This window comes from Equus przewalskii, chromosome 10 (genome assembly GCF_037783145.1).
Source record: "Equus przewalskii isolate Varuska chromosome 10, EquPr2, whole genome shotgun sequence".
In the NCBI taxonomy this organism is placed as follows: Eukaryota; Metazoa; Chordata; class Mammalia; order Perissodactyla; family Equidae; genus Equus; species Equus przewalskii.
The window spans coordinates 19,131,278-19,144,339 of NC_091840.1; the positions used below are offsets into that span (position 1 = coordinate 19,131,278).

The 13,062-nt window shown below is 37.7% G+C and overlaps 1 protein-coding gene across 14 annotated transcripts in view; it reads left to right on the forward strand.

Annotated features, from left to right (window-relative positions):
- GPATCH8 (G-patch domain containing 8) overlaps nt 1-13,062 on the forward strand; it is a 102,510-nt gene that overhangs the window by 56,788 nt on the left and 32,660 nt on the right. For all 14 annotated transcript variants that reach the window (XM_070561813.1, XM_008520609.2, XM_070561817.1 and 11 more), the window contains one exon: nt 527-613. In XM_070561813.1, the coding sequence (XP_070417914.1) occupies nt 527-613 (87 nt within the window). The remainder of the gene's footprint in view (nt 1-526; nt 614-13,062) is intronic.

The following is a 13,062-nucleotide window of genomic DNA, read 5'->3' on the forward strand; positions in this document are numbered from 1 at the left end:
GTGCACACTTAACCACTGTGCCACTGGGCCGGCCCCAATAATGCCCCTCTTTTAACAGGGGCATAAATAAGGTGAGTGGTTTCCCCAGGGTTATGCCACAAGGCAAGATCAGACTGGAGTCCAGACCCAGGTGCTCATTTCAGTAGGCAGTGTTGCTCAATTCTTAAAATATTTACTGTGGTAGAAGCTTTGTCCCTGTAGAGATGTGTACAGCTGTCATCTGTGACACTTTCTTTTCATTGCTTAAAATAATTTTCTCCATTTACTCTTAATTCTTTGGCATTGAACATTGAAGTGAATTCTGTTATCATCAACAAATGTGCCTGTTGGGAACCACCACCACGAAAGGATTAATGAACCATTTTGCATGCTGTTTTCTCTATGGGGTGACAATAAAGCAAGAGTTAGCTGAGCAAATTGCGAAGTTTTTTATTTTCATACAATACTGTGGTTATGCAAATAACTGTTTATAGCTAATTGGGGGTACTTTAGGAATTAAGCCTAATTATATCTATTTTTTATTAAGCTTGATTATGCTGAAGATGCTACCGAACGGCGCCGTGTCCTAGAAGTGGAAAAAGAAGACACAGAAGAATTGAGACAGAAGTACAAGGTACTTGAATGAAACTGTTCTTCTGTGTGGGGTGCTCACACTGAAAGAGATACTCAGTTTTGGTGAAAAGGATCTCTGTTGATGACAGCATTTGTTTTACATTTGGTGGTGATTAGTAGCAGACCTCAGATTTCTGTTACCTTCCTGTTTATTGCCTCTGTAAAAACTATAGAGATAATAATACCAACTTCATAAATCTCTTGGCAAGATGGCATTAATGGTTGAAAACACAGTGCCTGGTACACAGTAAGTAGTAGTAGCAGTAAAAATTGTTGAGAGTCCTTTGAGAGCTTGATACCTGTTAATAACCCTTTTCTTTTTTAATGGATGAAGTATTTTAAGAATAACAAACAATTGATAACTTCAGTATTTTCCTTTTTAAGGGACTAGTTTTACAAAACTGCAACTTAGAACATAAGTTAGCTTTCAGAAAGACTGACCAAGGAATATGCCTTTCAAGATATTGTAGTTTTTGTAATCTTTACCATAAAATAAGTAAATTTGAAGATAAGAAACAAACTTAGTTATCATAAGATTATCATACAGAAACTGATTCTGGTCATGATACTTAAGGTGGAAAGAGAGAAAATGAATTTATTTTTAAAAATCTCTTTTACCATAAAAAATATGTAAAGGAAAAACTGACAGATCTACAAGGAGACATGTTCTATCCACCACAACAGTGGGAGATTTTAATATACCTCTCTCAGTAATAGAAGAAGTGAAGGAAAAAGTTGGTAGGGATATTTAGAAGATTTGAACAACACAATTCACAAATTTCGCTAATGGTTATATAAAGCTGCACACCCAATCACTTTGAAAATAAAAAAATCCAAACATAAATGGAACATTTATTTAAACAAAATTTTTTACAATATCCTGTGTCATAACATATCAACAAATTTCAAAGAACTGAAATCAAGTTATCAAGCCACAAAGCAATCAATTTATCAAAAATGATAATAGAAAAACCCCTCTGTTTGGAAATTAAGAAATACGTTTTTACATAACTTATCAGTAAAAGAAGAAATCACAGTGGTAATTAGAAAATATTTTGGACTGAAAGGTAAAAATACTACATATCAAAACTTGTAGGATAAGCTAAAGTAATATGATATTTGATAGCAAATACATATCCTTAAATGCTTATGTTAGGAAAAAAGAAAGGCAGGAAATAAACAAAGTAAACAGTCCTCTCAGGAAATTAGAAAAAGACTAGCAAAATAAATCCAAAGAATGCGAAAGGAAAGAAATAATGAGGATAGGATAATAAAGATAGGAACAGAAACGAACAAAACAAAACATACAACAAAGCCTAAAGGTACTTCTTTGATGTACTTGTGGTGATGTTAAGAACATGGAAAACCAGGGGCTGGCCCCGTGGCCGAGTGGTTAAGTCCGTGCGCTCCGCTGCAGGCGGCCCAGTGTTTTGTTGGTTTGAATCCTGGGCACGGACATGGCACTGCTCATCAAACCACGCTGAGGCAGCATCCCACATGCTACAACTAGAAGGGCCCAAAATGAAGAATATACAACTATGTACTGGGGGGCTTTGGGGAGAAAAAGGCAAAAATAAAATCTTTAAAAAAAAAAAAAAAAAAACAAACAAACATGGAAAACCAATATCAATCATGAAAAAAGAGGACATTATTGCAGATGGAGCAGGCTCCAAAGATAGACATATTATGAATAACTTTATACCATTGAATGCAAAAATTAGGTTTAAGTGGACAAATTCCTAAAAACTATAACTTGCTAAAATAGACTAAAAAAAAAAAGTAGAAAACTTCAGTAATCCTATAACTATTATATAAATTGAATCTGTAGTAAAAAACCTTTCCTTAAGCCTGAATAACTTCATTAGTGAGTTCTAATAAAATTCATAAAAGAAATAACTTCGGTCTTAACCAGCAATTTCTAATCCTCCAGAGAATTAAAAATGAAGAAAAGCTCCCAGCTCATTTAATGAAAGACTGGTACCACCTTGATGCTAAATCCTGACAGGGACAGTATGAGAAGAATAATTATATGAAACTCAGATTTATAACACAAATGCAAATCTTAAAACACTATCAAACACCAGAACCAATTTGGGGTATATCATGACCAAGTTATCCCAGGAATGCAGGCTTGATTTAATGTCGGAAATAAATTTTTGTAGTCAACAACATTAAAAGAGTAAAGGGAAAAAAAAATAGCATCTAAATAGATGAAAAAAAAAAAAAAGAAAAAAAAGCATTATATAAAATTCAGGGGGCTGGCCCGGTGGCACAGCGGTTAAGTTCACATGTTCCGATTCTCGGCAGCCTGGGGTTTGCTGGTTTGGATCGCGGGTACAGACATGGCACCGCTTGGCAAAAGCCATGCTGTGGTAGGTGTCCCACATATAAAGTAGAGGAAGATGGGCATGGATGTCAGCTCAGGGCCAGTCTTCCTCAGCGAAAAGAGGAATATTGGCAGTAGTTAGCTCAGGGCTAATCGTTCTAAAAAAAAAAAAAAAATTCGGTATTTGTTCATGATGAAAAGCCTTGTCCAGCTTGGTAAAGAAAAGATCTTCCTTAACCAGATAGACTGCCTACAAAAACCATATAGGAGACATCATACTTAACATTGAAAAGTTGAACACTCTCCTTTTGAGATGGGGAGACGTAACAAGGATGCCTGCCGTCATTGTTTATATTAAATATTGTGCAGGAGGTCCTAAGCACAGTGAGGTAGACAGGCAGAAACAAATAAGTAAATAGATATGAGAGATGAAAGGAAGAGACAAAACTGTTTTTGTTTGCAAGTAGATTATGTGCATAGAAATCCAAAAGAATTTACAGAAACGTTACACAGGTTAACAACAGAGTTTAGCAGGATGCCAGATACAATATCATAAATTAAAATTTGTCTATCTATATATCAAAAACAGAGTTAGAAAATGAAGATTACAGAAATGTCACCATTGTTAAAAGAAAAAAAATTTATGAAACACCTAGGAATAAATCTAATGAGATATGAAAGACTTATGGCAAAAACTCTAAAACATTATTGAGAGTCATTAAAGGACAATGAATAAAAAGTGAGATTTTAAAAAATGTTTTGTTCATGAATTACAAGACTCAATATTGTAAAGTTATTGGTTTTTCTCAAATTTTTCTATATATTCAAAGCAATCAAGTCAAAATGCCAATGGGATTTTGTATGGAATTTGATAAGCTGTTTCCAAAATTTATGTGGAAGTGTAAGGGGCCAAAAATAAGTATAAGATAGAAAGACTTGCTCTACCAGCTATCAACACTTATTATGAAGCTATGGTAATTAAGACAGTGTGATATGGGCACAAGGATAGACTGATAGAACAGAAAAGAGAGCCCAGTCACAGACCCTTAAATATTTGGCCACTTGCTAAAACAAAGATGGTATTGCAGATAAGGAGGGAAAAGAATGAACTTTTCAGTGAAAGGTTCTGAGACAATTGGTTATCCATGTGGGAAATAATGGATTTGGACCACCTACCTTATACTATACAATAATCAGCTGCAGGAAGATTAAAGATTTAGATGTAAAAGGAAAAAATCCTAAAGCTTTTAGAAGGTAGTGTAGAGGATTCTCTCTTCCAGCTGTACCTAACTTACCATTTACTTATTTTCCATTTCAGTGGTATTTCCCCCAATATTTTAGAACAAAAATTGTTGAGCATATGGAAAACTTGAAAGAACTGTACAGTGAATAGCCATATACCTACCACCTATATTCCACAATTAACATTTATAAATACTGTTCTATTACATATCAATGACTTTTTAAAAAACAGCTTTATTGAGAATCAGTGCCTTTTTTAAATTCTTAAAATATGATTCTTTTTCCAATTTGCCTTTTTTTGTTTTTTAATAATGCCCTGCTTTTGCCTTTTGGTTATTATTTCTACCTTTTTTCTTTATAAACATTCTAAATGTTCTTACTTTATAATTTCTTTCAAATCTTATGTTATCTGTAGTATTTGATATGTGCTTTTATAGTTTGTTGCTTCTCTTGACTTTCACAGTGGTTTGTCTCCTTGTGGTTTGCAGTTTTGATTGTCATCTCATCCTCTTTTAGAAGTTTCTTATATCCTGGATTTTAGAGGGAGTCCTTATGGGGCAGTTCCATTTGTGCCTTTACTAGAGCCTTGGGTCTTTAACTGAAGACCTGTGAACTTCATAAGGACTGGTTCTAAAATGTTAATACCTAAGCTAAGGGTTCCTGCTGTCAGTGGAAAGTGTAAATTCTTTAGGTTCACCAATGACTCTGGTCTGAAATTCCAGCCCCTTAAACATAACCCTTTCCATTTACATCCTGATAGAGGTGAGTTTCTTGATGCTTTCAAGGGGCAGCAGTAACGATGGAGTGCAGCTTTTATAATCCCTATTTCAAGGGTGGAGACAACCTTTCATATCTCAGAGCTTTTTGCAGGGAGATTTTAGTTACCTTCAAGGTCCGGAGGCTTCATCTTCAGGCACCTAGGGATTGCCCCATCTTGTTGATCTCAGCTGTATGTTAATTTTTTTGTCTTGTTTTATCCAGAATTATAATATGGTGAAATCTCCCTCTTCCTTCCTTTCCTTTTTTCCTTTCTTATTCTCTTTCTTTCTTTCCCTTTTTTTGGTGAGGAAGATTGGCCCTGAGCTAACGTCTGTTGCCAGTCTTCCTCTTCTGGCTTGAGGAAGATTGGCCCTGAGCTAACAGCTGTGCCAGTCTTCCTCTATTTTGGGTGGGATGCCACCACAGCTTGGCTTGATGAGAGGTGCTAGGTCCGTGCCTGGGATTTGAACCTGCGAACCATGGACCACCAAAGCAGAGTGAGCAAACTTAACCACTACACCACCAGGCCAGCCCCTTATTGTCTCTCTTTATGCACTCTTCAGCCTATTCAGATTGGCTTTAGGACTTTTCACAGAACCACTTTATTCAAGGCCACAAAGCACTTCTATTTGGTAAATCCAATAGACCTTTTAAAATTCTTATTTTGGGGCCGGCCCTGTGGCACAGCTGTTAAGTTTGCATGTTCTGCTTCTCAGCAGCCCAGGGTTCGCTGGTTTGGATCCCAGGTGCAGACATAGCACCACTTGGCAAAAGCCATGCTGTGGCAGGCATCCCATGTATAAAACAGAGGAAGATGGGCATGGATGTTAGCTCAGGGCCAGTCTTCCTCAGCAAAGAGAGGAAGATTGGCAGTAGTTAGCTCAGGGCTAATCTTCCCCCCAAAAAAAGTAAATAAAATAAAATTCTTATTTTATTCCATATTCTGTTTCTCACCAGCGTTCAATACAATTGACCACTCTTTTTCTCTTTAAAACGTTTTCTCTTGCTTTTGAAGTTTTTTTTTTTTAAAGATTGGCACCTGAGCTAACATCTGTTGCCAATCTTCTTTTTTTTTGTTTTTCCCTTCGTCTCCTCAAAGCCCCCCACGACATAGTTGTATATTCTAGTTCTAGGTCCTTGTGGTTGTGCTATGTGGGATGCCGCCTCAGCATGGCTTGATGAGTGGTGCCAAGTCCGTGCCTGGGATCTGAACTGGCGAAACCGTGGGCCACTGAAGTGGAGCTCACGAACTTAACCACTCGGCCATGGGGCTGGCCCCATGAAGATTTTATACTTTCCTATATTCCTCCTTTCTGTCTCTCTTCCTGCTTCTATATGGATTCCTTTTTTGCCTCCTTCTCTTCTGCCTGAACTTTAGAGGTTAAGAGTTCTTCAGGTTCAGACCTCGGCCCTCTTTTTCTGTCTAAACACTGTCCTTAGGCACGGAATGATCATGCTACTGTATTTCATCATCTTTCGCATGGTTGGTTTTTATCCTTTAGGTCTTAGCTTACACATTACCTCGTTAGAAACCTTCGCTGGGGCCAGCCCCGTGGCTGAGTGGTTACGTTTGCACACTCTGCTCTGGCAGCCCAGGGTTTCGTAGGTTCAGATCCTGGGCGTGGACCTAGCACTGCTCATCAAGCCATGTTGAGGTGGCATCCCACATGCCACAACTAGAAGGACCCACAACTAAGAATAGACACAACTATGTACTGGAGGGCTTTGGGGAGAGGAAGGAAAAATAAAATCTTTAAGAAAAAAAAGAAAGAAACCTTCTCTAACTACCCAGTTTAAATAAATCCTCCACTCTGCCTTATTCTCTTGCAGTACTCTTTTATAATTTATAAGTTTTTGTTTACTTGTTTATAACTGAAAGGGTCTTGAGGAAAGAGACACTGTATCTATTTGTCTGCCAATACGTATACTGCATCCAGCATAAGCCTGGCACGTAAGTATTCAATAGATGTGAGTTAAATAAATAAATAATTGGAAATAATAGGAAAAGCCAGATTTATTTGTCAGAGATACAAATACTGTTGGAAATAACATTTTGAAAAATACGTTCTTATTGTTTTTCAAGTAGAAGCTACACTATTGAATAAATAATAAATAAATGAAGTAGCTGAGTAATTCACAGCCTCATAAGATTATCGTTGTATTTTGAGGCCCTGTCTCCTCCCCTTCTCCTCTCCCAAGAAATTATTTTTCACTTGAACCCTTTGTGGTAGGTAGAGCAAGAATTACTTATCCCCATTTTATTGATCAGAGTGTTTACTCAGAAATCTTGCCATCTCCGTACTATTTGTGAAGCCCTTTCCCTTCTTGCTGTCACTCCTTTATTTCACTGCAGTTTTTCTTCACCTTCACATGACCCTGGAACCTTGACTTTAGTAACTTAGATCCCCCCTTAATTTGTCCTCCTCAGGCACCATGGATTGTTTTTCGTTTCTCTCAACACTTTGATTCCAACTTCTATTCTTCCTAATTCTTTTGTCGTACCTATTCACCAAAAGCCGATCCCCAGTCAGTACAAATACTTGCATTCTTCATTTCTGCATCTTTACTGTGGTGCAGTGTGGGACTGGTGCCAACTCACTGGGCCCTCAGAACTTCAAGTAACCCTTTCGTATGTCATCTCCCTCTTAGTCCCCTCAGCTGTCGTTCTCAAACATTGGTTCTCAGGCCCTCATCTTCCCTCAACCATGCTGTCCTCCACCTTTCCTTACTCCTAGTAGAAAACTTAAAGAAAATTTGGACCATCAGGTGGGAGTGCCTTCATCTACCTGTAATATACTCCATCAAACTTGGGTTCATCAGCTCCTGTCCTTAAATATTTCTCTGTTGTTTCACCATCTGTCAAATGATAATTCTTACCTATATCTGGATTTTGGATCCTAGCTTGTCGTGTCCAGGACCTTATACCTTTTTCCTATATTGGTAATCTTGCTCTTTACTCATTCTTTTCCTATCACCAGTAAACATACCTACACATTATGAGGAAAAGAAACACTAAAACTAAAAAAGAAAACTTGACTCTGTTGACTCTTACTCTCCATAGCTACCATCTGCTCTTTTTACTTGTCTTTAGAACCAAAATTTTTTTTAATTCAGAATTTTTTTAGTTGAGGTCATAATAGTTTATAACATTGTGAAATTTCAGTTGTACGTTATTATTTGTCAGTCACCAGATACATGTGACCCTTTACCCCTTATGCCCACCCCTCACCCACTTTCCCTTCTCGTAACCACTTACCTGTTCTCTGTGTCCATGTGTTTATCTTCCACATGAGTGAAATCATATGATGTTTGTCTTTCTCTGTCTGGCTTATTTCACTTAACATCATACCCTCAAGGTCCATCCATGTTGTTGCAAATAGAACGATTTTATCTTTTTCTTATAGCTGAGTAGTGTTCCATTGTCTGTGTACCACATCTCTATCCATTCATCAGTGGATGGGCACTTGGGTTGCTTCCATGTCTTGGCTGTTGTGAATAATGCTGCAGTGAATGTAGGGGTGTATAGTCTCTTTGTATTGTTGATTTCAAGTTCTTTGGATAAATACCCAGTAGTGGGATAGCTGGGTTGTGTGGTATTTCTATTTTTAATTTTTTGAGAAATCTCCCTACTCTTTTTCATAGTGGCTGCACCAGTTTGCGTTCCTACCAGCAGTGTATGAGGGTTCCCTCTTCTCTACATCCTCTCCAACATTCATTGTTTTTTTGTCTTGGTAATTATAACCATTCTAATAGGTGTAAGGTGATATCTCATCATAGTTTTTTTGGTTTTTTTCCTTTCTTTCTTTTTCTCCCCAAATCCCCCCAGTACGTAGTTGTGTATTCTTTTAGTTGCGGGTCCTTCTAGTTGTGGCATGTGGGATGCCACCTCAATGTGACGTGATGAGCGGTACCATGTCTGCACCCAGGATCCAAACTGGCAAAACCCTGGGCCGCCAAAGCGGAGCATGCGAACTTAACCACTCAGCCATGGGGCCAGCACCTCATCATAGTTTTGATTTGTGATAATAATAATAATTAGTGATGTTGGACACTTTTACATGTGCCTGTTGGCCATCTGTATATCTTCTTTGGAAAAATGTTCATATCCTCTGCCCATCTTTTGATTGGGTGGTTTGTTTTTTTGTTGTTGAGTTGTATGAGTTTTTTATATATTTTGGAGATTAACCCCTTGTTGGATATATGATTTGCAAATATTTTCTCCCGTTTGGTGGGTTGTCTTTTTTATTTGCTCATGGTTTTCTTTGCCTTGCAGAAGCTCTTTAGTCTGATGAAGTCCCATTTGTTTTTCTTTTGTATCCCTTGCCTGAGTAGACATGGTATTCAAAAAGATACTTCTAAGACCGATAGAGAGTGTACTGCCTATATTTTCTTCTAAGAGTTTTATGGTTTCACCTCTTACCTTCAGGTTTTTAATCCATTTTGAGTTAATTTTTGTGTATGGTGAAAGATAACAGTCAACTTTCATTCTTTTGCATGTGGCTGTTCAGTTTTCCCAACACCATTTATTGAAGAGACTTTCCTTTCTCCGTTGTATGTTCCTGGCTCCTTTGTCGAAGATTAGCTGTCCATAGATGTGTGGTTTTATTTCTGGGCTTTCAGTTCTATTCTCTTGATCTGTATGTCTCTTTTTGTACTAGGACCATGCTGTTTTGATGACTATAGCTTTGTAGTATATTTTGAAGCCCGGGATTGTGATGCCTCCAGCTTTGTTCTTTTTTCTCAGGATTGCTTTAGCTATTCATGGTCTTTTGTTGCCCCATATGAATCAGGATTCTTTTAGAACCAAAATTCTTTTTTTTCTTTTTAAAGATTGGCACCTGAGCTAACATCTGTTGCCAGTTTTATTTTTTTCTTCTTCTCCCTGCAGCCCCCCAGTACATAGTTGTATATTGTAGTTGTGGGTCCTTCTGGTTGTGGCATGTCGGACACTGCCTCAGCATGGCCTGATGGGTGGTACCATGTCCACATCCAGGATCTGAACCTGCGAAACCCGGGGCCACCAAAGCGGAGTGCATGAACTTAACCCCACAGTCATGGGGCCAGCCCCAGAACCAAAATTCTTTTTTTTTTTCCTCCTGCTTTTTTTTTTTCTCCCCAAATCCCCCCAGTACGTAGTTGTATATTCTACTTGTGTGTTCTAGTTGTGGCATGTGTGAGGCCGCCTCAACATGGCCTAATGAGGGGTGCCATGTCCGCGCCCAGGATCTGAACCCTGGGCCGCCGAAGCGGAGGTGCGCCCACTTCACCACTCGGCCCCAGGGCCAGCTCCTAGAACCAAAATTCTTAGAGTAGTCAGCACACTCACTGCCTCCTTTTCATCACCTTCCATTCTTTTATTTTTTTAATTTTCACTTTTATGAAAGTTATAGTTGTACATAGTTTTAAAGCCAAATAGCTCTACTAGGCTTTTAACAGAAAAAACTAAAACTCTAGTCCCATTTTGTCACCTTTAGTATTTTCTTAAATGTTGATACACTATTTAAAAAATATGTGTAAAATATAAAGAATAACTCCAAACACTTGCGTGTCTTCTCAGTTTAAGAAAAAGAACATTATCAGTAACTTTATGATCCCATTCCAGTTTTTCCTGCTTCAGAGATAAGCACTATCCTGAATTTTGTGTTTATCATTCCTTTGCGTTTTTTCCGGTAGAGTTTTGATGTTATTGAGATAGACGTCACATAGCATAAAATTCCCCATTTTACAGTATACAGTTCAGTGACTTAGCATATTCACAGTGTTGTGCAGCCATCACCACTAATTCCAGAACATTTACATCACCCCACAAAGAAACTCTGTATCCTTTAGCACTCATCTTCATTCCCCCCCCTTCCCCTGGCAACCACTTTCTGTCTTTACAGATTTGCCTATTCTGGTCATTTCATATAAATTGAATCATTCAATGTGTGGCTGTTTGTATCTGACTTCTTTACTTAGCATAATGAACAAGGTTCATCCATGTTAATAACATGTATCAGTACTTCGTTCCCTTTTATGGCCGAGTAATACTACATTGTATGAATATACTGCAGTTTGTTTAATCATTCATCAATTAATGGACATTTAGGTTATTTCCACTCTGTGGCTATTATGAATAATGCTACTATGAACATCTTGTAGAAGTTTTTGTGTGAATGTATTTTTCAGTTCTCTTGGGTATATGCCTAGGAATGGAATTGTTGGTCATGTGGTAACTGTATGTTTAACTTTTTGGGGAACTGCCAGACTCTTACAAAGCGGCTGCACCATTTTACATTCCCACCAGCAATGTATGAGAGTTTCAGTTTCTCTACAAGGTCACCAGCACTTGTTGTTTTCTATCTTTTTTATTATGGCCATCCTAATGGGTATAAAGTGGTATCTTACTGTGATTTTGATTTGCTTTTCCCTAATGACTAATGGTGTTGAGCATCTTTTCTTGTGTTTATTGGCCATTTGGATATGATCTTTGGAGAGATGTCTGTTCAGATCTTTTCCTCATTCTTTAATTGGGCTGTCCTTTTGTTGAGTTATGAAAATTCTTTATGAATTCTGGACATGAGACCCTTGTTAGATGTTGTTTGTAAATATTTTCTCCCATTTTTTGATTGTCTTTTCACTTGACAATGTCCTTTGGTGCACAAAGTTTTAAAATTTATTGAAGTTTGTTTTATCATTGTTTCTTTTGGTGCTTGTGCTTTTTTTTTTTTTTAAGATTGGCACCTGGGCTAACAACTGTTGCCAATCTTTTTTTTTTTTTTTTCTGCTTTATCTCCCCAAACCCCCCCCCCGTACACAGTTGTATATCTTAGTTGCATGTCCTTCTAGTTGTGGGATGTGGGACGCCGCCTCAACGTGGCCTCATGAGCGGTGCCATGTCCACACCCAGGATCCGAACCCTGGGCCGCCGCAGCGGAGCGCACGAGCTTAACCACTCGGCCACAGAGCGGCCCCGGTGCTTGTGCTTTTGATGTCATATTTAAGAATCTGCTGCCTAGTCCAAGGCCATGAAAATTTAGACATATGTTTTCTTTTAAGAGTTTTGTAGTTTTAGCTGTTACATTTAGGTCTTTGATCTATTTTGAATGAATTTTTGTATATCATGTTTGATAGGGGTCCAAATTCATTCTTTTGCTTTTGATTACCCAGTTTGTCCCAGCACTATTTGTTGAAAACAGTTATTTTACCCATTGAATGGTCTTGGTACCTCATCAGAAGTCAGTTGGCCAAGGATGTATGGGTTTTTTTTTCTCTCAGTTGTATTCTATTGATCTGTATGTCTCTCCTGCCAGTACCACACCATCTTGATTACTGTTGCTTTGTAGTAAGTTTTGCAGTTGGAAACTGTGAGCCCTCCTACTTTATTCTTTTTCAGGATTGTTTTGGCTTTCTTAGTCCCTTGCAATTCTATATGAATTTTTGAATCAGCTTGTCAATTTCTAGAAAGAAATCAGCTGAGATTCTGATAAGGATTATGTTAATCTGTAGATCAGTTTGGGGAGTATTGCTATCTTAGCGATGTTAAATCTTTCAATCTATGAACATAGGATGTTTTTCCATTTCTTTAGATCTTCTTTAATTTTTTCAATTTTTTTTAAGTTTTGTACAATTTAATCCTAAGTATTCTATTTTTTTATGCTGTTGTGATTTTTGTATATTGATTCTGTATCCTGCAGCTTTGCCAAACTCACTTATTAACTCTAATCATTTTTTTGACTTAAGGATTTATTATATATAATATCTTATCATCTGTGAATAGTTTTACTTCTTCCTTTTCCATCTGAGTACCTTTTTTTTCCTCTCCTGTCTAATTGCCCTGCCTTAGAACTTCCAGTATAATGTTGAGTAGAAGTGGCAACAACAAACATCTATTTCTTAGGGGCAGAAGCAGACATCTGTGTGCTGATCTTAGCAGGGCATGCTTCAGTCTTTAGCCTTTTAAGTTTGATGTTAGCTGGGGTTTTTCATAGATGAGCAAGTTCCCTTCTATTCGTAGTTTGTTGGGTGTTTTTTTTTTATCATAAAAGTGTGTTAGGTTTTGTTAAATGCTTTTGTGCGTGTCTATTGAAAGTATCATGTGAGATCCTCCCTCCCTTTTCTAGCAATATTTTGTATTACATTGA